The 25,362-nt window shown below is 54.9% G+C and overlaps 5 protein-coding genes across 6 annotated transcripts; 2 read left to right on the forward strand and 3 right to left on the reverse strand.

The window, feature by feature from the left end:
- Window positions 1–1,937: 1,937 nt before the first annotated feature.
- Window positions 1,938–11,490, forward strand: Ciao3 (cytosolic iron-sulfur assembly component 3). Its single transcript, XM_051167659.1, has 11 exons — window positions 1,938–2,096; window positions 3,524–3,619; window positions 4,844–4,987; window positions 5,238–5,370; window positions 7,069–7,203; window positions 7,599–7,717; window positions 9,080–9,209; window positions 9,863–9,935; window positions 10,236–10,373; window positions 10,770–10,927; window positions 11,080–11,490. Exons 1-11 carry the CDS (start codon window positions 1,980–1,982, stop codon window positions 11,316–11,318), a joined length of 1,482 nt encoding a protein of 493 aa, XP_051023616.1. The 5' UTR covers window positions 1,938–1,979; the 3' UTR covers window positions 11,319–11,490.
- A 381-nt stretch (window positions 11,491–11,871) lies between these two features.
- Haghl (hydroxyacylglutathione hydrolase like) lies at window positions 11,872–14,289 on the reverse strand. Of its 2 annotated transcripts, none has more exons than XM_051167940.1 (8): window positions 14,098–14,289; window positions 13,751–13,815; window positions 13,548–13,665; window positions 13,350–13,458; window positions 13,164–13,267; window positions 12,864–12,965; window positions 12,553–12,632; window positions 11,872–12,269 (listed from the first exon to the last, which is right to left on the reverse strand). In XM_051167940.1, exons 1-8 carry the CDS (start codon window positions 14,200–14,202, stop codon window positions 12,101–12,103), a joined length of 852 nt encoding a protein of 283 aa, XP_051023897.1. In that variant the 5' UTR covers window positions 14,203–14,289; the 3' UTR covers window positions 11,872–12,100. The 2 variants fall into 2 exon arrangements, 1 of the variants encoding a protein (XP_051023897.1); XR_007833099.1 differs by having other exon boundaries at window positions 12,201–12,269; window positions 12,553–12,711.
- A 250-nt stretch (window positions 14,290–14,539) lies between these two features.
- On the forward strand, window positions 14,540–18,905 carry Ccdc78 (coiled-coil domain containing 78). Its single transcript, XM_051168126.1, has 14 exons — window positions 14,540–14,698; window positions 15,338–15,496; window positions 15,705–15,821; window positions 15,905–15,991; window positions 16,194–16,310; window positions 16,561–16,649; window positions 16,756–16,834; window positions 16,922–17,047; window positions 17,301–17,476; window positions 17,604–17,685; window positions 17,840–17,919; window positions 18,386–18,452; window positions 18,522–18,622; window positions 18,713–18,905. Exons 1-14 carry the CDS (start codon window positions 14,540–14,542, stop codon window positions 18,822–18,824), a joined length of 1,551 nt encoding a protein of 516 aa, XP_051024083.1. The 3' UTR covers window positions 18,825–18,905.
- A 41-nt stretch (window positions 18,906–18,946) lies between these two features.
- Antkmt (adenine nucleotide translocase lysine methyltransferase) lies at window positions 18,947–20,865 on the reverse strand. Its single transcript, XM_051167719.1, has 5 exons — window positions 20,463–20,865; window positions 19,976–20,080; window positions 19,750–19,890; window positions 19,367–19,417; window positions 18,947–19,218 (listed from the first exon to the last, which is right to left on the reverse strand). The coding sequence occupies exons 1-5, from the start codon at window positions 20,622–20,624 to the stop codon at window positions 18,988–18,990; spliced, it is 690 nt and encodes a 229-aa protein (XP_051023676.1). The 5' UTR covers window positions 20,625–20,865; the 3' UTR covers window positions 18,947–18,987.
- Window positions 20,866–23,247: 2,382 nt separating this feature from the next.
- Metrn (meteorin, glial cell differentiation regulator) lies at window positions 23,248–25,314 on the reverse strand. The gene is made up of 4 exons (XM_051167919.1): window positions 25,147–25,314; window positions 24,534–24,934; window positions 23,711–23,770; window positions 23,248–23,626 (listed from the first exon to the last, which is right to left on the reverse strand). The coding sequence occupies exons 1-4, from the start codon at window positions 25,242–25,244 to the stop codon at window positions 23,310–23,312; spliced, it is 876 nt and encodes a 291-aa protein (XP_051023876.1). The 5' UTR covers window positions 25,245–25,314; the 3' UTR covers window positions 23,248–23,309.
- Between the last annotated feature and the right edge of the window lie 48 nt (window positions 25,315–25,362).

A 25,362-nucleotide genomic window follows, 5' to 3' on the forward strand; every position in this document is an offset into this window, starting at 1 on the left:
CATCAACTGTCATCTCCTCAGCTTGGTCGTAACCATCTCTAGTAGACAATTTGGTGACATTAATGACATCACAAGGCCACTCTTGGTGGCACACACCTTTAATCCTAGCACTTTGGAGGCAGAGGCAGGGGGATCTTGGTGAGTTCAAAGTCAGCCTAGTCTACATAATCGAGTTCCAGGACAGCAAGGGTTACACAGAGAAACCCTAATCTATTTATTAAAAAAAAAAAAAAATGACATCACAAATTGGGCGTGGTGGCACACACCTTTATTTATTTTGGTTTTTCGAGACAGGGTTTCTCTGTGTAGCCTTGGCTGTCCTGGACCCACTTTGTAGACCAGTCTGGCCTCAAACTCACAGCGATCCACCTGCCTCTGCCTTCAGAGCGCTGGGATTATAGGCGTGCACCACCACGCCCGGCTGGCACATACCTTTAATCTCAGCACTCGGGAAGCAGAGGCAGGCGGATCGCTGTCAGTTCCAGGCCAGCTTGATTTACAAAGTGAGTCCAGGACAGTGAAGGCTACACAGAGAAACCCTGTCTCAAAAAACCAAAACCAAACCAAACAAAAACAAAGAGAAAGAAAGAAAGAAAAAAGACGTCACAATGTGCAACATCAATTTCTAAAACTTTTTTCCCCCCAACCTGGTCAGAAACCTTCTGCCCCACACCTGAGGTCAGCCGGAATTAAAGGCGTGCATCACTACTGCCCGGCCCTGGCCTCAAATTCTTGATCCTTCTATTTAGCTTTTTGGATACTGAGATTACAGAAGAATGCTACCACACATAGTGACACGTACACTTTATCTATCTATCTATTTATTTATTTTGGTTTTTTGAGACAGGTTTGCCTGTCCTGGACATTTTGCTGAGATGGTGTCATGCATGTGGTCTTTGTGACTGGCTTCATCCCCGTCTACTGACTAATGTCTTCCGGGGTCACCGATATAAGTAAGATGAATGCCGGGACTGTGCCCTTTCTACCGTTCCTGGCTGTTCTGCTGTATATCTGCTGGTGGGCTTTGAATAACCCTCACATTCTGTTTTTGTTTTTGCTTGAGACAGGGTTTCTCTGTGTAGCCCTGGCTCTCCTGCACTTATTTTGTAGACCAGGCTAGGCTTGAGCTCAGAGAAATCTGCCTGCCTCTGCCTCCGGAGTGCTGGGATTAAAGACTTGCACCGCCACGCCTGGCTTCTGTGTTTGTTCTATAGGCTTGTGTTTAGTGGGGGAGGGGTGGTAATCGGATGTCCCAGAATTTGTGCATCACTCTCGTAGCATTAGAATCCTTCTGACAAGCTGGGCGTGGTGGCGCACACCTTTAACCCCAGCACTCGGGAGGCAGAGGCTGGTGGATCCCTGTGAGTTTGAGGCCAGCATGGTCTACAAAGTGAGTCCAGGACAGCCAAGGCTACACAGAGAAACCCTGTCTCGAAAAACAAAACCAAAAAGCAACAAAAAATAGAATCCTCCTGACAAACAGAAACTGTCCTTTGGCCCTGGTCCTGCTCAAGAACTCACTTCTGTAAATGTTGTCCCACACTCTTCTGTCTTAACATCTCATCAGCACTTGTCTATGTCTTATTTTGGCTAAGCCCATTCCAAGGCATTCCAGTGAGTCAAAGTTTGTGTTCTGTTGCCAGTAGTCAGCAGGATCTCCTGGTGCAGGCACTACATCTGGGACCCTGCCAAGTCAAGATGGTGAGTGAAACCCGGATTCTCACCCAGACGTGAAGCGGGAGACACTCTGGAATTTCATTCTTTGTCTACACTACCCTTGTACACCACACTCGAGGAAGGCATGGAAACCAGGAAGCTGTTATGGACCTTGGTCCTTTTTGAGTCCGCTGGCCTGAGCTCTCAAGGCCGCCAGCAGAGGGCGCGCACTCTCTCCAAAGCGTGCCCACGAGGAGAAATGAGCATGCGCTGTAATTTGCATTTTTTTTTCCGGCAGAGTGGCGGAACAGCTCTAGCATTTGATGTCATTTTGCGACACCCCCCGTGCGACGCTCAGCGGCAGTGAGGCTGTCATGGCGTCGCCCTTCAGTGGGGTACTACAGCTGACCGACCTGGATGACTTCATCGGGCCGTCTCAGGTGGGCCGGCCAAGGGCAAGTCTTGCAGGAGGCGGATCCGTGCGTGGCAGTGCGCCGCGGGGAACCTCTCCCACCAGTGTCTTTTCCTGAGAAAGAGACCCAATCAAGGGCCCAGGGCCTCAGTCTGGTTCCCTACTTGCTAACACAGACAACTGAGGCCAGGGAGGGCAGGGCAACCCGGATACTCGGTCCCAGGATGTCCAGAAGCGATTTCCAGGAGCCGTGGGAATGTTTAGGGGAGACATGCAGTCGTAGTGTTAAGTGGGGACCTGTTGTTATCTGTTATATGAACTGCTACTGTTCCTAATAGAGTCACCCAGCCGGTGATGCTGAGACAGAGTTGGGGCAGAGCAGCCTCCACACGCCTGTGGGACATCCCTTCCCACTCCTCTCTCAGAGCCAGTTTGTTCATCTCTAATAAACAGGGACCATGTCGAAAGGACAGGGAAGAAGTCCACTTGGGCCACAACCATAGCTAATGTGCTTGACCATGTTTTTGAGGAAGATAGAAGGGACCACAGACAGCCACACTTGCAAACAGGAACTGGTGTCCTTGTCAGGGTATTCCTCTGTCCCCAGAGCTAGTAGTCCTGTAGCCAGGCCCCATGACCCGTAGAAGAGGAGCTGAGCTGCCACACAGGCAGGCTGAACTGGGGTATCTTGCCTGGGACTGGCCATTTTCTGGAAGGCCATCACCTAAAAGGCCACCAAGGTTCTGGAAGCAATAACAGGAGATGTCAAGAAGGGGAGGGGGCAGAGGAAGTTTCATCTGTGTAGACGGGTTGGAGGTGACTGCCAGATGATTCCAAAGAGAGCATTCCTGTCTGGCCTGGGCTCTTGACACACTAGCCTCTGGTGGGTTTTGTTTTTTGCTTGTTTGTTTGTTTTTTGTTTTTTCAAGACAGAGTTTCTCTGTGTAGCCTTGGCTGCCCTGGACTCTTTGTGGACCAGGCTGGCCTTGAACTCACAGCGATCTGCCTGCCTCTGTCTCCCAAGTCCTGGGATTAGAGGCGTGCACCACTACACCCGGCTATCCTCTGGTGGAGTGCTGCTGTCTGCACTTAGGAAGGACAGGGTGGTCAGGGTTTCTGCAGACATTAGGTTGTATATAGAGTTAGCACTGGTCTTCCTGGTCATCTGGACCTAGAGAGTGAGTGACTTTGATGATATCCTCACCTTGTACAGAAAAGGGTGGGCTGCTGGGCGTGGTGGGGCATGCCTTTAGCCCTAGTACTCAGGAGGCAGGCAGGTCAGTGTGAGTTCGAGGCCAGCCTGGTCTACAAAGTGAGTCCAGGACAGCCAAGGCCACACAGAGAAACCCTGTCTCTTCTGTGGGCAGTAGCCAGCCATCCCTGGGACCAGCATACTCCACAGATGTCTTATCCTAATAGAGCCTGGTTTTGGGGGGGGGTCTCTTCCTGGTGTAGAATTGCATCAAGCCCGTGAAAGTGGATAAGAAGTCTGGAAGTGGCATAGCCAAGATCCACATTGAAGATGATGGGAGTTACTTCCAAGTGAACCCAGTAAGGACCCAGAGGCTTCACCACATCCCTGCTGGGGGCCGGCGGTGGCCGGAGGAGGGGGTCCTGGGGCGCAGATCTGAAACACACCTCTTCTGCTACATCCGGTCACAGACGTGGCCACGCTGGAACTCCCTGCGTCTCACCAGTTCTCTCTCAACGGTCACATCCACTGACCACTGGCAGCTGGGAGGGTGCATAAGGCTGCGCCTGCTGAGCAGCCAGTCGGTCCTGCTCTGCGTGGGGGAAATGGTGGGCCCTTCCCATCTCCCCTTATCCCCTACTTCTAGGAGCCTAAGGTTTCCTGGGTTTGGCCCCTCAGGTTTCTCCTTTTTTCTAAACCTGAAGGTGAGATCCTGGTGCCTGTTAAAATTAACCCTGACTGGCTGCCCTTTGCACTCTTAAGGAAGCCCTTCAAAACCCCACGCACCACTGTCCTGAGAAGTGACGCGCAGCCAGGGAACACTGAGTAGGGGAGGAACCTTGGGTAGGTTCAGGGAATGAGTGTGCAGATCCCTCCCTGTGAAGAACAGCATCAAGCCATGACAGGAAAGGCCAGCTATTTGTCCACCACAGTGACCCCGTGACACTCCATGGCACCGGCTATACCCCACTATACCTGGAGGCCCATGATTCTCAACAAGGGGTCTTATGGATGAAGGGATACAGGGAGGTGCCCATCACCATGGGGCTGTGCTTTAAGGACACTGGCCTTGTCTGCGTGGTGGTGGTGCTGCAGCCCGGGCCTGTGGCCTTTGGTCTCTCAGTGTAGATTAAATTCACGTGGGGCATTGGTGCAAAGCACAGGCTGAGAGAGCAGCTGAAAGGACTTCAAACCCTCTAGCCTTACTCCCCTGGTCAGCATGGACCCCTGTAGCTCACTTGGCCCTGGGTCAGACCGTTCCTGCATCTGTAGCAAGGTTGAGGAGCTCAAGCTGATGTCATGTTTGCATGCCATGGGGGTGTCCTGGAGGCCCTGATTTGAACACAGACTTAATTTCTAAAAACTGGGTGTCAGGACTAAAGGTACTGCTCGGCCCCAGAGTGTTTGCTTGGCATTTGCAAGGCCCTGAATTCAATATCTACTATCGTGAAAAAAAGAAAAGTAAACAAGTAAAAAGAACATGGCATATAAACCTCCATCCACTCTCATGCTGGTTGGTGGTGGTGTGAGTGGAAGTCAAAAGTCTACCTGGAGTGAATGCCCTGCCCGGATTTTTCTCACAGGATGGAAGAACGCAGAAGCTGGAGAAAGCCAAAGTCTCCCTGAATGACTGCCTGGCGTGCAGTGGCTGTGTCACTTCAGCAGAGACGGTACTCATCACGCAGCAGAGTCACGAGGAGCTGCAGAAGGTTCTAGATGCTAATAAAGTAAGCAGAGGGGATCAGCCTTAGCAGCTTATAGCATATTTCATCAGGGGAAACTCAGCTGGTCCACCTGTCTGACTTCCAGCGACTTCTGCATCTTTAGGTTTTGTGGCTGTCCTGTCAGTGTTCTCCAACGCTAAGTGTCACACCTAGAGCTTTGGGTTGGCCTCTGAATATCACTGTGGTGGAGCTAATGGCCTCTGGGAATCCGTACAAAGCCTGCAGAGCCAGACTTCTCTCCCTCGCTTTACAGGTGGCAGCGCCCGGTCAGCAGCGGCTGGTGGTCCTTTCCATCTCACCGCAGTCCAGAGCGTCGCTGGCTGCCAGGTTTCAGCTGGATTCCTCAGCCACTGCCAGGAAATTAACTTCATTTTTCAAAAAAATAGGTAGGCGCAGAACCTTGGGTGAACTTGGGCGGGGACTCCTCCCGCCCCCAAGGCACATGTCACTCACCCTGAGCTGAGCAGTAGTGACACTCTCCCTGGCGTGACTTCAGCTTGCAGTTTGACAGTGATGGCTGAGCTCAGGACCTGAGGAGAGAAGCCACCTGAACTCTGACTTTGTACTGTAGTGGACTGGTCACGTGTCCCCTGGGTGTGTTACTGTTACTTGATTCTTTGTTTTTTGGTTGTTGTTTTTTTTTTTTTTTTTTTTTTCATTTTTCAAGACAGGGTTTCTCTGTGTAGCCTTGGCTGTCCTGGACTCACTTTGCAGACCAGGCTGACCTCAAACTCACAGTGATCTGCCTACCTCTGCCTCCTGAGTGGATTAAAGGCGTGTGCCACCACGCCTGGCTAGTTACTAGGTTCTTTTGAGGTTTCTTTCTTTCTTTCTATTTTTTAGATTTATTTATTTATTTTATGTATATGAGTGCTCTGTTTTTATGCACACCACAAGAAGTAATCAGATCTCATTATAGATGTTTATGGACCACCATGTGGTTGCTGGGAATTGAACTCACAACTTCTGGAAGAACAGACAGTCCTCTTAACTGCAGAGCCATCTCTCCAGTCCTCTTTTGGGGTTTCTTATTAGTGTTTTGGTTTTTTTGAAAGTAGGTCTTAGATCAGATTGGCTTTGAACTGATCCTCCTGCCTTCACCTAGCAAGTGCTGGAATTGCATGCACACACCACCTTTGGGCTTTTGTTTTGTTTTCTGAGACAAGGTCTCACTTCGTAACCCTGGCTTTCCTTGACTTCACTATGTAGTCTGGGCTGGCCTCAAACATGCGATCCTCCTGCTCTAGCCTCCCTAGTTATTGGACTACAGGTATGTGCTGCTGCACCCAGCATAGGTTACTATTTGTTTTTCACATGAATTTATTTTGGGCTTGTGCAGGCGTGTAGGTCACAGGACCATTTTCAGGACTTAGTTCTCTCCTTCAGGCAGCAAACTCAGGTCATCAGGTTGACAGCAAGGACCATCTTACTGGATCTAGTTAGTTTTTCAGGCATATTGTCTCATCTGTTGGGGTTTGGCCTGGGTAACCTGCCTTACCCCAGAGCCTAGGGAGAACTGAAGAGTCAGAAGCACAGTCCTCCATGGGGATCCTGAAGGAGCTTTAGTCTGTGGCCTACGCCAGGCAAGACAAAAGTCTATAACATCTCACCGTGGCTGAAAGGCCCACTGAAACATGTCCACACAGTCCATGTAGGGATGTAGCAGTGTGGCCATACAGGTAGCCCCAGCCCTCAGGCATGTGGTCATCAGAAGGGCAGGTGGGTGAGGCAGAGGTCTCTGTGTATCACAGGTCAGACTGGAGGAGGCCAGAGCACCCAGAGCCACACCCTACTGGTATGAAACGCTTAAACACATTCAGAATGGTGCCAAGGAAAATACAGCTTTAGAAATTGGAGTAATGGTGGGACCACTAAGTAGCTCTCAGGTCATCTACGCAGCAGGTGTTGTACCTGGTGAAACTGCTTCTTGGAGACCCCATGGAGATGACATGCTAAGGTCCCATTGGGGTGGAGCCCAGCTCGTGGCCTGAGCCCCACAGTGCTGCCCCACTCAGAGGTGTTCAGATGCCAGCTTCTGCCGTGGTTATGGCTAAGGCACACACTCCCCTTCCGTTGCCTTCCAGGGGTGCACTTTGTCTTCGATACTGCCTTCGCGAGGAACTTCAGCCTTTTGGAGAGCCAGAAGGAGTTTGTGCAGCGATTCCGAGGACAAGCCAACTCCAAAGAGGTCTTGCCCATGCTAGCTTCTGCTTGCCCAGGTGTGTCCGTGGCTGCATGGCTGTTTAATAGAAGTTAGGACTTAATGATATCCTGACAGCTTGACATGGAAAAGGGCGGGGGCGGGGTGGTGGTGATGACGGGTAGGGGGTGCCCTTCAGAGAAGGGTAGAAGTGTCAGTACCTAGGAGGTGTGTAGGGCCCAAGCCATCACCTGTCGTCACCAGTTGCCATTGGTGAGCACCTAGGTACCAACCAGCCTTCCTGTGACAGTCAGCGATGGCAGGATGAGTGTTTTAATGGCACAGTAATTTTTTTGTATGAATCAGTCCACCCCCAGAATGTCATGTCCCTGCCAAGAGGAGAACAGCTGTTTGTGAGCCACCCCCAGGCCTGCCCTAGGCACACCCCAAACCTCTGTGTTCCCTTTGGCTCAGGCTGGATCTGCTATGCTGAGAAGACACATGGCAACTTCATCCTCCCCTACATCAGCACAGCCCGGTCCCCACAGCAGGTTATGGGCTCCCTGGTCAAGGACTTCTTTGCACAGCAGCAGGTAATGGGATTGGGTATCCCCAGGCAACATAGTGAGGAGTGGTCAGCTGTGACACAGGAGTGAGAGATGGCTGGCCACTGATCCCTTGCCTGTGATCGTGGTACCCTCAGAGGGCATTGGGGTGCTGAAACCTAGTGGTAGCTGCCGGCGTAATAAACCTGGCCTCAGTATCAGTCTTGCCCAGCTAGCCTGCTACTACCTGGGCTGTCTTTTATTGTTTTTAAAAATTATCTGTATTATCAGTATTATCTGTAGGCCCAGCTAGCAATCAATTAAGACAGACATTTGTTATATTTTAAAATAGTCTTAGTTAACCTGGGGCAGGGCAGATATCAATCCTCTAAACCACCTCCCATAGTGGGGCAGGCATGGGATTCCTGTCTCAATCCCATGCCATCTGCTTCCAGTAACTTCTGTCAAGCTACCTCCCATCCCTAATCCCAAATACTTGCTGGTGTTCTCCATCTGGATTCTCCATCCACGCCATGGGCCATGTGCTTCTCCTCCAGCTAACCCATGGCGGCCTTCCTCTCCTCACTTTAGGTCTCTCCTTTCTCCTGGTGATGATCTTTCTTCCCAAAATTCCTCTCTCTCTTAGCCCCACCTGTCTCCTTTGCCTGCCCAGGTGAGATGGCTTTTTATTAAGCAAAAGGTGAGTCACATACAACAAACAGTAATTAGCATCAAAATACATCAGACCAGCCCCAACAGTCTCCCGCCCGCCCCCCCCCCCCCCACTCCTAAGACAGGGTTTCTCTGTGTATCCTTGGCTGTCCCGGACTCTCTCTGTAGACCAGGCTGGCCTCAACCTCACAGAGATCCGCTTGCCTCTGCCCCCTGAGTGCTGGGATTAAAGGCGTGCGCCACCACTGCCCAGCCTGGGCTGTCTTTTATCAACACAGAGGGCCCATGTCTGAAAGAAAGGTAATTTCTCACACCTAGAGGTTTAGGGAGTAGGAGACTTAAGGGCTAGAAGCACACCCCACAGGCTGCTGGGTAAACAAATCACATCTCACTTGAGGTCATTTCCAGTGATCCACTGGTCCCAGCCCGAAGTCACCCCATTATGGAGGGAGCTAACCTCCGTAGTACTGAAACCACGGGCACTGGCATCAACCCTGTGCATTCCCTCTACACGTGCACAGCCACACTTTCCTCAAGTCTGCGTTGTCTCCATGGTGACTTGTCCTTTCTTTCCAAGGCAGTGAGAGCCTCTCTTCTCTGCTGCAGCTGGTGATATGAGCAACTGCTCAAGACATGCCTGCCTCCAGTCCCTCTGCTGCCTCTGCCTCACATTTCACAGTGAGGCCACTTCTGAGCTTGTCTCGGGTGGAACTAAAGCTTTCTATACTCTCTCTGTAGCTTCTGACTCCTGACAGGATCTACCATGTGACAGTGATGCCTTGCTATGACAAAAAGCTAGAAGCATCCAGACCTGACTTCTTCAACCAGGAGTACCAGACCCGTGACGTGGACTGTGTCCTTACAACAGGTGCAGTTACCATGCGTAACTCTACCCTCTGCTGTCTACAAGGCTCCCTTGAAGCCAAGCACTGCAGCCTGGGAGACAGCAGGGGCTTTTCCCTCAGTGCCTCCTAGGGTCCTGTGGCCAGTGAAGCCCCAGTATTATATAAAATATGAGTCCTTTTGTTTTTTCTTTACATTTGTTTTTGTTTCTGTTTTTTTCAAGACAGGGTTTCTCTGTGTAGCCTTGGACTCACTCTGTAGACCAGGCTGGCCTCGAACTCACAGTGATCCCACCTACTTCTGCCTCCCGAGTGCTGGAATTAAAGGCATATGCCACCATGCCTGGCTTTCAAAACTGAGTCTTGAGAGCAGGCAAGCTCTCAAGTCTAGTTAGTCTCTGTGGCTCATATCTTCACCCCACTTCTAAGTGGAGTAGCCTGTCTCCCACTCAAGAGTTAGGAAAACAAACTGTCCGGGAGGCTGAACAGCCTGCCCCTGCACTGGCAGAGTGGCCCTGGCTCATTTTACAGTGCTCCAGGCAGGAATGCCTTCCCACGGGTCTGCAGGAGCTGGCTGGAGTCACTGTCCCACCACACGCTGGAGTAAGTGTCCCTCTGGGGACACAGACAGCTCAGCACTTGAAGACCAACTAGGGCCTGTGCTGTGGTTCCTCCACAGGCGAAGTCTTGAGGCTGCTGGAGGAAGAAGGCGTCTCGCTCCCGGAGCTGGAGCCGGTGCCCCTGGATGGCTTGTGAGTTGTTGGTGGTGGGGGCTGAGAACCTTTCTTTGGGATCAGATGCTGCCTGTGGGGTGGGGCAGTGTCCTGTCCCCTCCTTTCTACCCAGGCTGCCTTCTGGCCGACTCCAGACCTCCCCACAGCCTGGCTTGGGGCCCAAGAGTGGCTGAGTTTACAGTGTCAGAGCAGAGCCTGCTCTAGAAGCCACCTGAGCTTCCCAGGGCCGCCATAAGAAAAGTCCTTAATATCAGACTACAAGAGACCTCAGCTGTATTGTGAGCCCCAGCCTCCTGCACTGACCCGCCCCTCTCCCAGAACCAATAGTGTGTCTGCTGAGGAGCCCACCAGCCATCGGGGTGGCGGCTCAGGAGGCTACCTGGAGCATGTGTTCCGGCACGCGGCCCGAGAGCTCTTTGGAATCCATGTGGCTGATGTCACCTACCAACCCATGAGGTGAGCAGGGCAGGCACTGGAGTGAATTTGGGGGAGGATCCCTGGAGCCCTTGGCACACATGGGTCTCCTCTTATGACCATTAAGTGTGAACAGACAGGTGAGAGCACTCGCCTCAGTCTCCTTATCCTGAGGCAGGGGCTGGCAGGGGCCAGCACTGTGGCTTTACACCTTGGTGGGCTTCATTGTTGCCCTTTGGGAAAACAACCCTATTAAGGAGCTCAAGGTTGGGCTGGGCCCATGGATGCAAGCTGTACCCACTCATCCCTCCCCTGCCTGCAGGCAGGAAAGGACAGAGCCAGCTGGTAGTGCACTGGGCCCCAGGCTTCTATATCTGGGCAGGAACAGGTTTTTGTGGCAATGTGCATTTTCACAAGCCTGCTCCTATATACCTTCAGGAACAAGGACTTCCAGGAAGTGACGCTGGAGAGGGAAGGCCAGGTGCTGTTGCGATTTGCTGTGGCCTATGGCTTCCGCAACATCCAGAACCTTGTGCAGAAGTTGAAGCGAGGCCGCTGTCCCTACCATTACGTGGAAGTCATGGCCTGCCCTTCAGGTAGTCCCTCCTGACGTAGCACGGCGGGTTCTGCTTGCTGGGACAGTCCAGCAGCCTGTCACCAGTGGGTGGTGGAAGGGGTTGCACAGGAGGGAGGCATGTCTCTCTCCAGACCCAGGGAGTTGGAGGGCTGACCCTGATTTCCCGCCCAGGCTGCTTGAATGGAGGGGGCCAGCTCAAGGCTCCAGATACAGAAGGCAGGGAGCTCCTCCAGCAAGTGGAAAGACTGTACAGCACGGTGAGGAACGAGGTGCCCGAGGATGCGCCTGGGGTCCAGGAGCTGTACCAGCACTGGCTGCATGGCGAGGACTCAGAGAAGGCTAGCCGCCTGTTGCACACACAATACCATGCCGTGGAGAAGACCAATTCAGGCCTCAGCATCAGGTGGTAGGAGGCTGGAGAGTCTGTGAGAACCCTGGGGGCCAACACCAAGACACCCAGGAAGACCATATGGTTATCAGCAGCAAAGCCCACAGAGAACACACCAGAGACCCTCATAATTCAAGGAGAGCTGCAAGGGTGTGTTGGATCCTGTGCTAAAGTGGAGTACTAGCTGCACCGGGGCCTTGGCAGTACACGGCCTGCGTGCCATTGGTCAGTAATGTTGACAGCAACCTGTACACCTCCAGACTCCACACTGAGATCTGGAAGGCAAGAGTGCAGGCAGGATCAGACTGCCAAGGAGGATCAGTGAGGTTCCAGAATCTCTTCCACTGGCCCAGAGCCATGCGCATCCTCCCTGCCCTGGCCTCTGACTGCTTAGCCTAAGTATGAAGAGTTTCGTATCTGTGGCTAAGCCCTCAAGCTACAATGTATAGGGCAGGTATCGAGCCTGAACCTAGTGGGACATCTGATCCTCCCCAAACTGGCTGTTTGTTAGGGCCTTAGGGCCTGGGCGGTCAGTGCTATGCCTATATGGCTGTGAGAACCCCATAGATACCGCTAATAAACAGGTCTGCACCTCCAGAAGTATCAGCTGTGTGTCTGTGGTACCACACTGGGCCTTTCAAAGTTTTATTCACCCTTGTATGACCCCATGAGTGTAGACACCGGGAAGGCACCACTTGCTGGTTCTTCAAAGCAGGGTGGCAGAGCCTCAGAGGAAGGTTCTGGGTTCCAGTCAGCCTGATGTCAGGATATTGGGTGTGGAGACAGGCGGGCTCCCCCCACAGTTCACTTTTCCTGTGGTGTACTCAGAAGGCCCCATTGCAAGGCCAGGAGTGCCCGAACCTGGGGCTGTGGGGGCTCCAGAGCAAGCTGGAAGCGTGCTCGCTCCCTGCACAGCACCTCCAGGGCCTGGGCTGGGGCCACCTGGCCTGTGAACTCACGAACCGAATCCTCTCTGCAGAGAAGAGCAAGCTGGGGAATTGTGGGGCTGGCCAGCTGCCCGTGGGGGTGGGGCCCAGCAGGGCACTGTTAAAGAATGCCCTTCCCTGGTGCCAGGGACATTCAGCTCAATAAACAGTCCCTAGATACCCTCCTAACTACCCAAATGACTGCCAAGGAAGCCCCAAGGATGCCAGGCTAGGCCAGAGACTGCTCCGTGGGGAGGCTCCGGCTGGCAGAACACACGGCCTCTTGAGGTCACCCCACCACAGGAAGGTCCAGGACACAGCCATACTTACGTCACCCTAAGGAAAGGGTTGTACAAGAGCTCCTCGCTCAGCGTCGAAGGCACAGTAGGTACATCCTCGTCATCCCTCTTCTGCAAAGAGCGGGCCCCTGATCACAACTGGACCTCTGACAGCCAACGGCCACAAGGACGTTACGGTGGCTGACAAGATCTGCAGCGGGGCAGAAACCCAGGCCCAGCCAGCTGTAGCCAGCAGAAGCCTCATCCTGACTCCCTAGTGACTCCCTTTCTAGACCCCTCCCCCAAACTTCAGGAAGACTAATCCTACCCCCACCCCTTTTACGGAGCCAGAAGTGGATGCACCTGGGCCCAGGACAGCTTAGCTTGAACATGGTTGTTGGAGGGCTCCACTTTCTGTGCAAACTCAAGATTGCTCAGTGTATGCTCATGGCCACAAAACACTTTCTGCAAGGAAAGGGAGTTCAGTGAACACATTGCCCCAGGCCAAAGAAGGGGCAGACACTCATCTCCTTAACCTAGCACCAACCCCCCCCCCCCCATGCCACCTTTACCTAAGCAGGACAGGTAAAAAGCATAGGTTATGCCAGGAGGAAATACAGCACCAAGCACGTGGACCCCACACTTCTGCCAAGGCTCTCTCACCGTATGGGGTGGAAGGGTACCCAGGATCTTAGCCAAGCTCTGGTACATCTGCTGGGGAGTGTCCTCCAGGTGCCAGCCACACCCTGCCACTGACAGAGCATCCCCTAGGGAGGAAAGAGGGTCAGAAAGGGGGTAGGGAGGGCACAGTGGAATTGGGTAGGTGGATAGGTCCAGGCTGCAAGGTACCAGAGAAGAGGGCTGGTGGGTCCGGGCATTCGTCCTCCCACAGGAAGTAGCTCATGTGGCCAGAGGTGTGGCCCGGCGTCAAGAGGCATCGCACGTGGATGGCCCCAAACTGCGATGGTGGTGAGGCATTGGACCTGTGAGGGCCAGTGGGCGGGCCTAGACCAGGACCCTCCCCACCCCTTCCGGGTGCAAGCTCACCCGAAGCTCCTCCCCATGTTGCAGCCTGCGGGTTAGTGCACAGATGCGCTCATCTGCTCCCATGACCGCCAGTCCTGGCCGTAGGTGTGCCAGCTCCGCATTTCCACGTGTATGGTCCCTGAGGAAGTGTGGGAGCCTGGTCAAGTCGGGGTACTAGTGGAGGAGTCGGCTAGAGGCGTCAGCACACACCCTCTTTTACTTACCAGTGATGATGAGTGGTCAGTACCGTGGTCAGAGACACCTGCTCACGGCTTGCAATCTCCAGCAGCTGCAAAGGATGGAGTTAGTGCCGCAGATGCCCAGGTGGGCCACTCATCCTACACTGGGGTACTAGATTCAGGTGCTTAGTTCCACAGACAGGCCCAGGACCCAGGCAGCAAGGGTTAGGGGAGGCATCGGGCAGGCAATTACAATTACTGGGGCACCAGGAACATCAAAAGTAGCCACAACTTCAGGGGAGCATAAAAATAATACAGCAAATGATTTTTTAAAATGAGGGGTTCGGGTCTGCTCCGGATGTCCCTGGATGACATCTTTTGTCGGCCCTCACCCTCTTGGGCACGGCCACGTCCACAGCCACGGCTTCCCGCGTGTGCTCCTCAATGATCAGATACATGTAGTTGTCTTCAAGTACCGGGATGACTTTGACCTTCATGGTCGCAGACCTCTGCCAATCTTCCCTTCCTCCAAAAGAGGCACCCGAGCCTAGTGAATCTCTTCTCCTGAGCTGTGACGGTTCAGCACCCCCACCGCATCCCCCCCCACACACACACTGGGGGCGCAAAGGAAGAGGCGCTCCTCTGTCCAAGAGTTTCCCTGAGGACCCTCAGACCCCGCCCCTTTCCCAACTTCACCACCCCGTCCCAAAGCTACACGGCTTTGCGGCTTCCTTCTAGCTCCGCCCCTGATCTTTGTAGGCCCCGCCTCTTTCAACTACAGTGGGACCCCAGACCTGTGTTGACCTCGTTCCCTGCTGGTCCCCTCACTCGCACATGCGCCGCCAGTTTAGCGTCCGGGAAAGAGCGTGGACGCTGCCCACCGCCACACCCCCACTCCCCTCCGCTGCGATCCTGAGTGCGGCGGACACCCGATGGATAATGGCAGAAATTGCGCGTGCGCGGAAGGGAACACCCGCAACCGGGTTGGACTCAGTGTGGCGCGGTGCGCATGCTCCAACTCAGCGTATGTCACGGGCACCTAAAGTTACTAGTTCTGCAGTCCAGGCTGAGGTAGCTCCCAAGGTTCACTACCTTAGATTATGCCTACTTCTCTCAGAAGGTGGTGAGGTGTGTCCAACTTGTTTACCTGCTAGTGTGAGTTCAGTTGACATATGATGATATCCAAGAGTCTAACGCAGGGGTTCTCAACCTCTGGATCGGGACCCTTCAGAAGATAGGAGGGGTTGCCTGAGACCATCGGAAAACACAGACACTTACATTACGACTCATTACAGTTGTGAAATAGCAGTGAAATAATTTTATGGTTAGGAGTCACCACAACATGAAGAATTGTATTAAAGGATCGCAGCATTAGGAAGGGTGAGAATCACAGGAAATAGTTACAAATCCCTACAGGAGGGCAGGGCATCCCATATAAAGACAAATAGTGCCGGCAACCGCAGGCACAGGTTTGCTGTTGTCATTGCACTCCCGGGTCCAGCTGGCCTACAATAAACAGAGTGCCTGCCTGTCTCCCAGGTGATATGAGGCTTAGGAGGGAACCAATGCCATTGTGAATCCCTCTCTTCCTAACACACTGAACTGCCTTACCCTTCCTGGTAGGCAAGATAGGTAGTCGCTAAGATCAACAGAGGCCTTGGCAACACTCACAACAGCAGCCGGGACGCAGGGTGCCATCAGACAGATCAGGGCCCACAATACCTCTCCTCTATGGAATATGTGGCAGCCCCAGGCCCCAGGCCAGTGGCCCCACTTCGAGTTGTGGAGAATGTGAGTCCACTCAAGACACTGATGTTGCCTTGGGGTCCTTCTTTCCTTCCTAGACCAGAAGGGATGAAGTCCTGGATCCTGTGTCTGTCTGCTCCTGCTCAGGGAACAGCTGACCTGGTTTAGGAGAGCTCGAATGCCTCCATGAGAGTGAGGTCCCGCAGCCTGGGCCTGAGACCCAACTAGGTGTGGGGTGGCGGTGCCTTCCCAGGTTGTTCCAGGAGCGGAGGACTGGCTGCCAAGAGCGTCTGGGCACCCAGCGGGAGCCACCAGCCTGGAGACAGAGCATCAGGTGGATCTGGAGCTGAGTGAGAAACAGCGGTTGCAGGTGGCTGTGGGGCTCTGGGGTTCTGGTAGGAGCTGAGAGCCTGTGAAGACGCTGGCAGCATCTCTCACCCTGGTTACCCACAGATTTCTAAGGAGCTAGTTGATCTTCAGCGTGAAACCCATCACCTGCGCGAACAGCATGAGGCTGAAGTCTTTGAGCTGAAGAGGGAAGTGAGTAGCTAAGCCAGCCATGTGTGCAGGCCTGAGCACATTCAGGAACAGGGAATACACCCAGGATAAGCACCATTAAGGGGTTCAGGTGTCTGTGGGCCTCTACCTGGCCCCTGTGTATATGCACTTGATTGTACCAAGTGAACAGCCACGTACTCCAGGTGGTCCAGCAGACAGCCCTGCTCACCCCTGATGTCCACAGGTTCTTCGATTGGAAAGTCGGGTGCTAGAGCTGGAGCTGCATGGGGACAGTACCTGCCAGGGACACAGGGTCCAACCAGGGGCCAGCCCAGGGCATCACCAGGTGCCACCACAAGAGGTCAGTGGAGAAGCCCCGGCCTGACTGTCACCTACCACTGACTCCAGGTTACCGCGAGCACTTAAAGAGCAGCGCTGGGCACCTGCACAGGGGCAGCGAGACAGGTGTCTGCTGTGCCCTCCCCACCCCTCGTCCCTTCTGTCCATGAAGGTGCCGCCCAAACAAGGCAGGCTCCCTGAGCCTGGGCATCATAAGCAATCCTACCTGGGGTGAGGATTTTAGCTCGGGGCCTGTCTTTTTCACTCTATAGCCACCAGGAGGCCAGCCGAAGCTACAGGAGGAATTGAAATGGGTACTGGAGCATCACAGAGTCAGGCAGCAGGCACTGGAGACTCAAGTGTGCGTTTTCACCTCGCCTAGAACCAGCAGCGCCCAGTGGGCAGAAAGCGCCCTCTTTAGGGGAGTACCTCATGCTGGCCTAGCTGAGCCTGGACTGTGTTCACAGGGCAGCCCTAGGCCGGCAGTTGCAGGGGGCCCAAGAGGAAGCCAAGGCAGCTGGTCAGCAACTGGCAGCCCAAGCCATGGTGAGGGTTTACCCACCCCGTAAGCCTCAACATCCGCCAGGTAGGAGTCCTACAAACAGAGCAAGAGCCCCTTGTGCACACTCCCAGGTGCTGTCCACCTGTCAGGGTCAGCTCCGGCAGGCTGAAGCCGAAAATGCTCAGCTGCAGCTGCAGCTCAAGAAGCTCACTGAGGAGTATGCTGTCAGGCTGCAGCGCTGTGCCAGAGAGACAGTGGTGAGCACTTAGGTTCTGGAGGGGTTGGAAGCAGCCTCTGCGACTTGAGGAGTGTAAGTCTGGCCGGGGTGTACCGGACCAATAGTTTCGGGCAAACTTTACGGTTCCTGCACAGCCAGCTGGTGTAGGAGGTAAGGCTGGACCTAACCATGTCTCACCTTGCCCAACTCAGGTCCAGTTCCTCCAGCTTGGCTGCCTGACCTGGTCCAAATCCAGCCCCAACCCTAGCTCTGTCCTACCCAACCCCCTCCAGGAGACTGCCAGTAGCACCGGTCGGGAGGACCTTCGAACATTCCTGGAGGCCACCCTGCAGGACATTCGGGCCGCACACCGAAGCCGAGAGCATCAACTGGCCCAAGCTGCCCGGGCCTACCGCAAGCGCCTGGCAGAGCTGAGCTGGAGGCAGGAGTTGCTGCTAACCACCTGCAGGTGGGCTCCACTCTTACCCAGGCACCTGGGGGTGGGATGGGCCCATGTGCCCTGCACTGTGGTTTAGGTTGCTGCAGGAGCAGCACCAGGCACAAACAGACTCCAACAGGGCACATGGTACTCCCAGGGCTACTTTTACAACAGCTATCAACCTGAAGCCATCACCCATGTGCTGGGCCAGTGAACTCGGCCACCCAAGAGAAGATGAGGTAATACTAGGACCCAGGGGACCCCTCCCTGCTGCCCAAAACTGCCTTGAAGCCCAGAGCCCCAGGACTCAACTCTGGCCTCATCCCAAGCTCAGAACCTTTGAGCAGTTGGCTTCTTCAGTCACCCAAGGGAACCCACCTTGTCCTTTCACAGTATGGCCGATATAGGACACTGCTCCTCTACCCAGAGAAGGGACCGGGTGAAGCTTCCAAGGAAGGCAGGCCACAGCCACTGTGAGTGCCTTCCTGTTGGTGTAGGGGAGGTCTAGGAGTCAGGCAGAAAGAACCAGAAGCTGCACAGCCTTCCTTCATCCTGGCAACCCTTGCTGCTGGGTAGGGTTCTCCTATCCCTGTCTGGGCTACCTCAGTTTGTATGAGGGACACTAGTTGTCATAGAAAAAATGGATGGCTGCTTTGTTTAGCATCATCTGGTAGGTGAAATTTGGATTTGGTGGGACCTGACAGCCCGGTGGCCTGGTCAGAGGGAGTTTGGGGCCTCTATACCTGCTGTATACCAGGCAGGCTCTTGAGGCAACACCTCCCAGAGACTGGACATAAAGACACCTTGTAGACCAGAGGTCATTGAGCTTGTCAGAGAATTCTCCAAGCACAGATGCTCCAGGGCTCCCGGGCAGTGCTATGCTGAGCAGCAGGTATTATGCCTGCCTTGGAGACTACCCCTCCCACCCTCCCCTCACAGGGTCCTGGACACTGCATCTTGGGCCCAAATCCAGAAGAAGCTACAGGACTTCTCCCAGGATACTCAGGTAGTAGGTGAAGAGTAATGGGGATCCCCCCCATACCCCACCCTGGCTCATGGTTCCTGCCTCCACCAGACAGAGCTAGAACGGGAACGGGCACAGTTGATGGTCCGGGCCACCATGGCAGAGCAGCAGCTTTCTGAGCTACAGGAGTATGTGGACCAGCACTTGGGCAGGTAGGCTGGGCTCGACCCCAGGGCCGTAATCTAGGTGGAAGGAAACGAACCCATGGCCAAGCAAATGATTTATCTAATCATCCCAATTAGGTACAAGCAGGAAATCCTGAGACTGAGAAAGTTAGTGAATCCAGGAGATCCCCGAGGAGTAGAAGGAATGCCTTCCACTAGGCCCCGGCGCCCAAGGACCCGGAGTCACTAACTAGCTAGTCTCCCAGAGGAAAGCCTTAAGTCAAATCTCTTCACAGTCAGCATGGAACCCTCTGCACACCCCACCCCACCCCACCCCACGAAGTGATGCCTGGAACAAACAAAAACCGGGACTGAACCCACAGAGTCTTTATTGTATCCAGTCAGCAAGCCTGTCAAACAGAGGCCCTAGGGATGGAAGTAGAACTGGACTCTGGGATGGCTTTGATGGGTACCCCACAAGAAGACACCACTGGCCCAGTACCATGGACATCATAGGCCCAGACTCTGTCCATGCCCTCGCCTACTACAGCTACAGGTTGCCAGGTGGGAAGGGGGAATCGGCCAGATACCACACGGGCCCCTGCAGGTAGCTCGGCTTGCAGCTTGTCTTCCAGCAGAGGGAGCTGTAGGGAAGAACAGGAAGGAGGAGGGCACAGGAGCAGGTAAGAAAAAGCTGGCCCGTGCCAGCCGGGCCCAGAAACTAGTCCAGGCCTGAGAGCAGCCAAGACTGGAGCCCTGACTTCCCAGAAGGACAGCAGACCCAAGACCTACCACACTAGGGGCCAAGAACACGGACACGTTGTGACAGTCCCTGAGGCTCACCTGTGGGAAACAAGGATGAAGGCTGGAGGGCATGGGGGTCACTGAGTTCAGCCTCCAGCCCACACAGGTATCAGCACGGTAGCCACTCAGAGCATGAAACTTGAGAGATAAAGGTATCAGGAGCTATAAGTGTGACTCAGTCAGTAGAGTGCTTGCCTAGCATACAGAAATCCCTGGGTTTGATCTCCAGTTCCGCATAAGGTCTTATGACGCATCCCTGTAATCCCAGGCCACATAGCAAGTTTGAAATAAACCTGGACTAGAGACCTCATGCAAAGACAGACAGACAAGCAGACAGAAGGAAAGAAAATAAATGGGGTTTGGTAAGGTACCTTCCAGAGATCTTTTCGATGGTAGCAGAGACTCCCAGAACAACCGGCCCTCCAGGCATGCAGCCGTGCGAGTCCCACAAGCCACGGGTTCAGCTCATAACCCACAGCTGGACGGAGACCACACTGGTGGGCCGCCAGCACCTATGGGAGCCAAGAGTGTGGGACCTGGATGTAGGGAAGGGGGCCACCATGGGAGGGACAACGAATATACAGACACAGGCCTTACGATCCTGCCATCACCAGAGCCTAGATCCACCATTTTTCCAGGGCGGCCACGCAACAGCGACAGCACGTGCTCAACCTGCCGGGCACTCGCGCCAACGTAGGGCACCTGAATAAGGAATTTGGTGGGCTGAGGCTGGAGTCGCACCAGACCGAAGCACCAGATTGGGGGCCGGTGCACGCCTAGTTTTCCTTCCTTAAACTGATACCTGTCATACACAGCGCAGCCCCGCCAACTTTCCAGTCATACGCCCGTATACCCCCTCTGTAATTCAATTCCAGTTTCATTCATATAGCCTTGATGATGTCAACAGGCCCAAGCCCTGCAACATATTGGTCCCAACTCTGCGTACCTCGGGTCCCCAAGTTAGGTCCCGCACCATAATTGAACCCGCCCACCTTTACGTTTCCTACAGTAGATTTGATTCCACCCACTGATCCATGTCTCGCACCAGTTTTGGTCCCGCTCCTTTCAAGGCCCCACGCCGCACCTGCAGCCTCAGAGGCACCCGGCGGAAGCCCGGCTGCAGAAACAGCGCCCACACAGTGTAGGCGGCCAACCCCGAACCTGCCGCCGTTTGCAGTAATTCCAGCAATCCCACCCGCTTTTCGCGCAGCTCAGTCAACGCCTCGGCTGGCTCGTCGTGATCCATGGTTGAAAGACACACAGTTCAGGGTTGTACTGCCCAAGGCTCCCAGCTGCAGGCGGCTGCCCTCACCGCTGCCGCCGGCCTGAGCTCCGTCCGCCTGGAGCCTACCCTAGCCCCAGCGGCGCCCGCAGAAGCCTAGGTAGAGGCCAAGATCAAACGCCGGAAGTGAAAAAGGTCTGTGCGGCCAGTCCGTCACTCATTCGTCTCCGCCCAGCTGGGCGTGGCCCCTCCTGTGGGTTCCGGGTTGTGGTGGGCTAGACTTTGATTGGCCAGCTTCGGAGTCCACTCTACAGGCAACTGTATGGAATCTCAGTTCTGGATGCCCCTCCCCTAAGGCCATACTGCTCCTGGCCCGCAGCCCCGGGTTAAAGCCAGGACTGGAAGAACAAATTCTGCTGACCAAGGCTTTCCTGAAAGCCTACTAAAAACCCAGAAGCAACCGGCGGGCGGAGGACGTCCTTCCAGACACACACACACACACACACACACACACACACACACACACACAGCGACAATAATTAGGCGGGAAATAGAGGGTGTTCTGGGGTTGAAGGAGAAGGGCGGGCAGATACAGACAGATGTTGGCTCTCTAGTGAATTTGTGTGGAGGGAGGGAGAGAGGGGGCCGGATGTGAGAGGCTGGCTGCTGGCCCAGCCTGGGGTGGAAGACAGCCCAGGAGCCCGGAAGATCTCCTTCCTTCAAAAAGAAAGGATCGAGTGACTCCTAGTAAGGCTCTGCATGGGAACAGTCAAGCTGCTGGACCCCGACCACCCACATTACAGCTAAATGTCCCTGAATGTCGGAACCTCCTTGTCTATGCTAAGTCCTGGCCTTATCCTCCTCAGCTATCCCTAGCAGAGACAGAGATGACTTCCAAATTGAGCATGCCCAAGACCACCACCCTATCCCCCAGGTGCAGACTGTTTGCCTCCAAAACAATCTGAAAGACAGGTATCCCAAGAGGGCAGGAGTATGTGTATTCTGGAGAGAGAGAGAGGCTCTGCCCCACCCAGCTCAGAATCTGGTCACCAAGAGAACTGTATCCAAGCCCTCCCACACACTGAATTCTAGATGGGGTTGCTCGGGTACAGCTATTCTTGTCTGCTGCTCCTGGCAGTATTCTCAGACCCAGGGCACCCAGAAAGCCCTGGCAATTTTACCTGACACTGGCACCCGCGCTCTGCTCCTTAGGGCCAGGGCGCTCTACTTGGAGGTGTCTCTGGTCCATACAGGGCTTCCCAAGGATGGTTTCTGTGATTTTGGTCCACCCGCTCTCACACACCATTCCCCTTGCTGCCTGTTTCCTTCATCGCTTGTTCCCTAGAACAAACTCGAGGCCACTGGGACAGTCTTCCCCTACCAGATGGAAAGGTGAGGGGCTAAGCCCTTAGCACTCCATGGAGTTTTGGGGAGATGAGAGTGAGTAGCAAGGAGCCAGTTCAGGGGCAGATGGTGGAAGAAAATGGCTTTGCCTACCCTTCGGGAGTGATCTTTTACCAGAATCAATCACCTCTCCCACTCCATACGCAGGCAGTCTAAGTGAAAAAAACACAATGCTCTCTGTCCACCCCAAGAATACACACAGGTGGGCTTTAAGTTATCTGCCTATAAACATCCCAAAGTAGCCATTCCAGGGCCTCTGTGTAGGGTGTGGTGCCACCAGCTAGCTTCACTGGCACAGTCTGGGGCAAGGACCCACGTGTCTGGACCCTGCACAGCTTTATCCCTCTCCCTGCTTGAATGAACAGTTCATTGGGACTGAAGATGGATGAAAAACCTTAAAGGGAGGCCATGCAAGGATAGAAAGCCATTTCTGGAACTCCACCCCCACTCCACTCAGCATTGGTGCTGAAGCAGTTTTCCCAGGAGCCATGAGGAAGAGGTGGCAGGAATCTGTTGGGTTGGGTCCTAAGAAACCTAGAGCACACCTCACTCAAAGGCTTTCAAGCTGCAGGCTTTGTCTGTCCAGGGTCTCACTAGTCTTTTATGCAATAGGCCCAGGAGGAAGGCAGGGTCCGGCAACAATGGAGCTAGTGGCGGGAAACAGTCCTTAGAGACCCCATTGTGCATTTCTCCCGCCGGAAACGAGCGAGCAGGATCCTACAGTGGAGACCCCACACCCTGCAGGCGCTTTGCCATGTCTGGATGCTCAGCACGTCTCAGGGGCCTCCGGACAGAGGAGCCCATTCTTCCCCAAGGGCGGGACCGGGCCAAGGATGACTGTATGGCTCACAACGACCATGGAAGGGAATGGCACACTGCCAGAGTACAGCACCCCTCCCTTGCAGACCTCGGTCAGAGTTAGAAGTGGTGTCTGTCTGCTTGCCCCTACCACCACCACCAGGCCACCTTTTAAAAAAATGCAATTAGCCCAAGTCTTCAGAATTTCAGCACTGCTGCTTTGAGTCCCAACAGCACCCTAGAGATGGAGGAAACAGGAGCTTGCTGGTCAGTAGGCTAAGGGTTAGGAGGGCAGCAGAGGGGAAAACAAGAAAGGCAGATGCAGAGTGTGCCACAGAAGGCCAGATCTACAGTGGCTGGTATGCCCAGGTTATTTAGTATTCTATCACCTCACTGTGGGTACCAGGATGCCATCTGAGCCACACCCTTCCCACCCACCCTCCTACCACCCCTCCCCAGCACCCCATCCCTAGAGAAAGGTCCGGCTAGGGCTTGCTTCCAGGTCTCTCAGCCCAATGCCACCTCACATGGGTTGAGGTGGGCTGTAAGGGCAGCTGTATAGACACGGCTGAACTCTTGGAAGCGGGGAGCACAGCCCAGCCAAGCTTCGCCAAATCGGCTCCAGCCCATGAAGAGGAATGAGCCTGGGCCAGGACGCACACCACAGCGCAACAAGGTACGAATGGAGGCCTGACCCTGGCCCTCCGCACTCCCTTCCTGGAACAGTGGCAGTGTCTGGCGGATGACACGGGTGGCCACCACAGTGATGACTGACTCTTGCAGCTCCATGTCGTGGGCGACCCCATGGATGGTCCCATGGATCACTACGAAAAGATGTGGTGACCAGGGGTGAGCAGGAGGGCATGTGGGGCAGACCCTAAGCTCTCCCACAAAACGGGAACACTCACCAAAGTCACTGGTGCATGCAGCCAGAAGGAGCTCAGCATCACTGCAGGGCCTGCAGGCACCTAGCATGCAAAGCAGGTGTCATCAACCAGGCCTGTGATTTCTCAGCACAAGCCCACAGCTCCTCCCACCAGGAAAAGGTACCAGAGCTAGTGACTAAACCCCTTCTCCCAGCAATCACACAGCCTTGGAGACACATGCCTACTGATGGGCAGCGCCTCAGTGCCTCATACGCGTTCTTGCACACCCATCTCATAGACTCAAACCCAACACTGGAACCTTCTGTGACCTCCCAGGATATTCTGGTGCACTCTGATTCTGGAGTCCCCAGCTAGGGTAGAACAGTTAGAGAGCGATCCCCCTGCGGGGTCAGGCTGCAGCTTCCAGAAGAGCAAAGCACTGGGCCTGGTGCCCTGCAGGGAGGCAGGGCAGGCGTCTCCATGGTGACCAAGAGGCACACTGGACTTTTGTTGGCTGGGCTGGGGGAGGGGAGGGAGGTCACCACCAGGCCAGGGAGCCCTGGACAGCTTTGGCCATAGGCTTTGATTCTGGCCCAGCCCACCCCTTCCCCCAACCCTCCAGAAACCAGAGACCTAAGGCTGGCTTGTCCCTGAAGAGGAGGAGGAGGGAAAGGAGGGAGCACTCCCAATACACCTCCCTATGACCTGGAAGCCACTACTATGAGAACACTCTTATCAGAGTGGCCTCTGTCCCGCTATATAGATGGACCCTGTGCACTGGGGTGTCAAGGCCCATTTCCATCAGGCCTGGGTAAAAGGCCAATTTCTGACACCCACCTCCTCCCTAGCCAGTCTAGCCACTCACCATCCACACCAAGACCTTGGGCCTGGGGAGACATTTCTGCACGCTGGTCCTCGTGCAGCTCAAAACGGAAGGCAGCAACTCTGCGGCTGATGTCGCGGTGTGGTGTGGCCTGGAGGAAAAGGGCTCGGCGCTCCCGGGGACCCCAGCGCACGCAGCGGCCCCCAGCTAGGTCTGGGCCCTCGGCCAGTAGCAACTCTAGGTTGCCTCCCATCCGTTCAGCGAAGACCTGGGCACCAGCAAAGGGCCGCGCCGGGCGCAGACAGACGATGCTGGGCCGCGTGCCCGGATCGGGGCCGCCCAGGGTCAGGCGTAGCGCCCCGGCTGGGTACAACCACTCGATAGCGCCCTCAGTACAATCCAGGGTCAGCTGCCCCACGCTGCCGGGCTCCTGAGTCAAACCGCTGGGGACAGGACGGTAGTTCTCAGGTGGGTTGCCGTTGTTCCCTTAGCCCGTACACCCACTTTCCCGCGGCCACCAACACCTGCTTCCACTCGGTGGAACAGGACATTGAGGTCTGCGTTTTCTCCCTTCCCAGTGGAGGGAGCCCTCCAACACAAGATGGGGCGGGGGGAGGGGAACCCACCTACCCACAGTCCCTCCTGGGAACCGTACCTGCCCCTCCAACTGCAGCGGTCCTCGGAGTAGCCAGCGCGAGCGGATGCGACCAGGAGGCCGCAGCACAGCGCGCAGAGAAGCGCGGCTACCACCATGGTTCGGGGACGCGCCGGGACTTCGGGCTGCTGCCCCGGGAGGGTCGGGGCTGCAGCGCAAGCAGCCCGCGGCACGGCCGCCGGCCCGGCGCGTCCCCACAACCGGCGATCCCTTGGC

This window comes from Acomys russatus, chromosome 25, assembly GCF_903995435.1.
Source record: "Acomys russatus chromosome 25, mAcoRus1.1, whole genome shotgun sequence".
Classification (NCBI taxonomy): domain Eukaryota; kingdom Metazoa; phylum Chordata; class Mammalia; order Rodentia; family Muridae; genus Acomys; species Acomys russatus.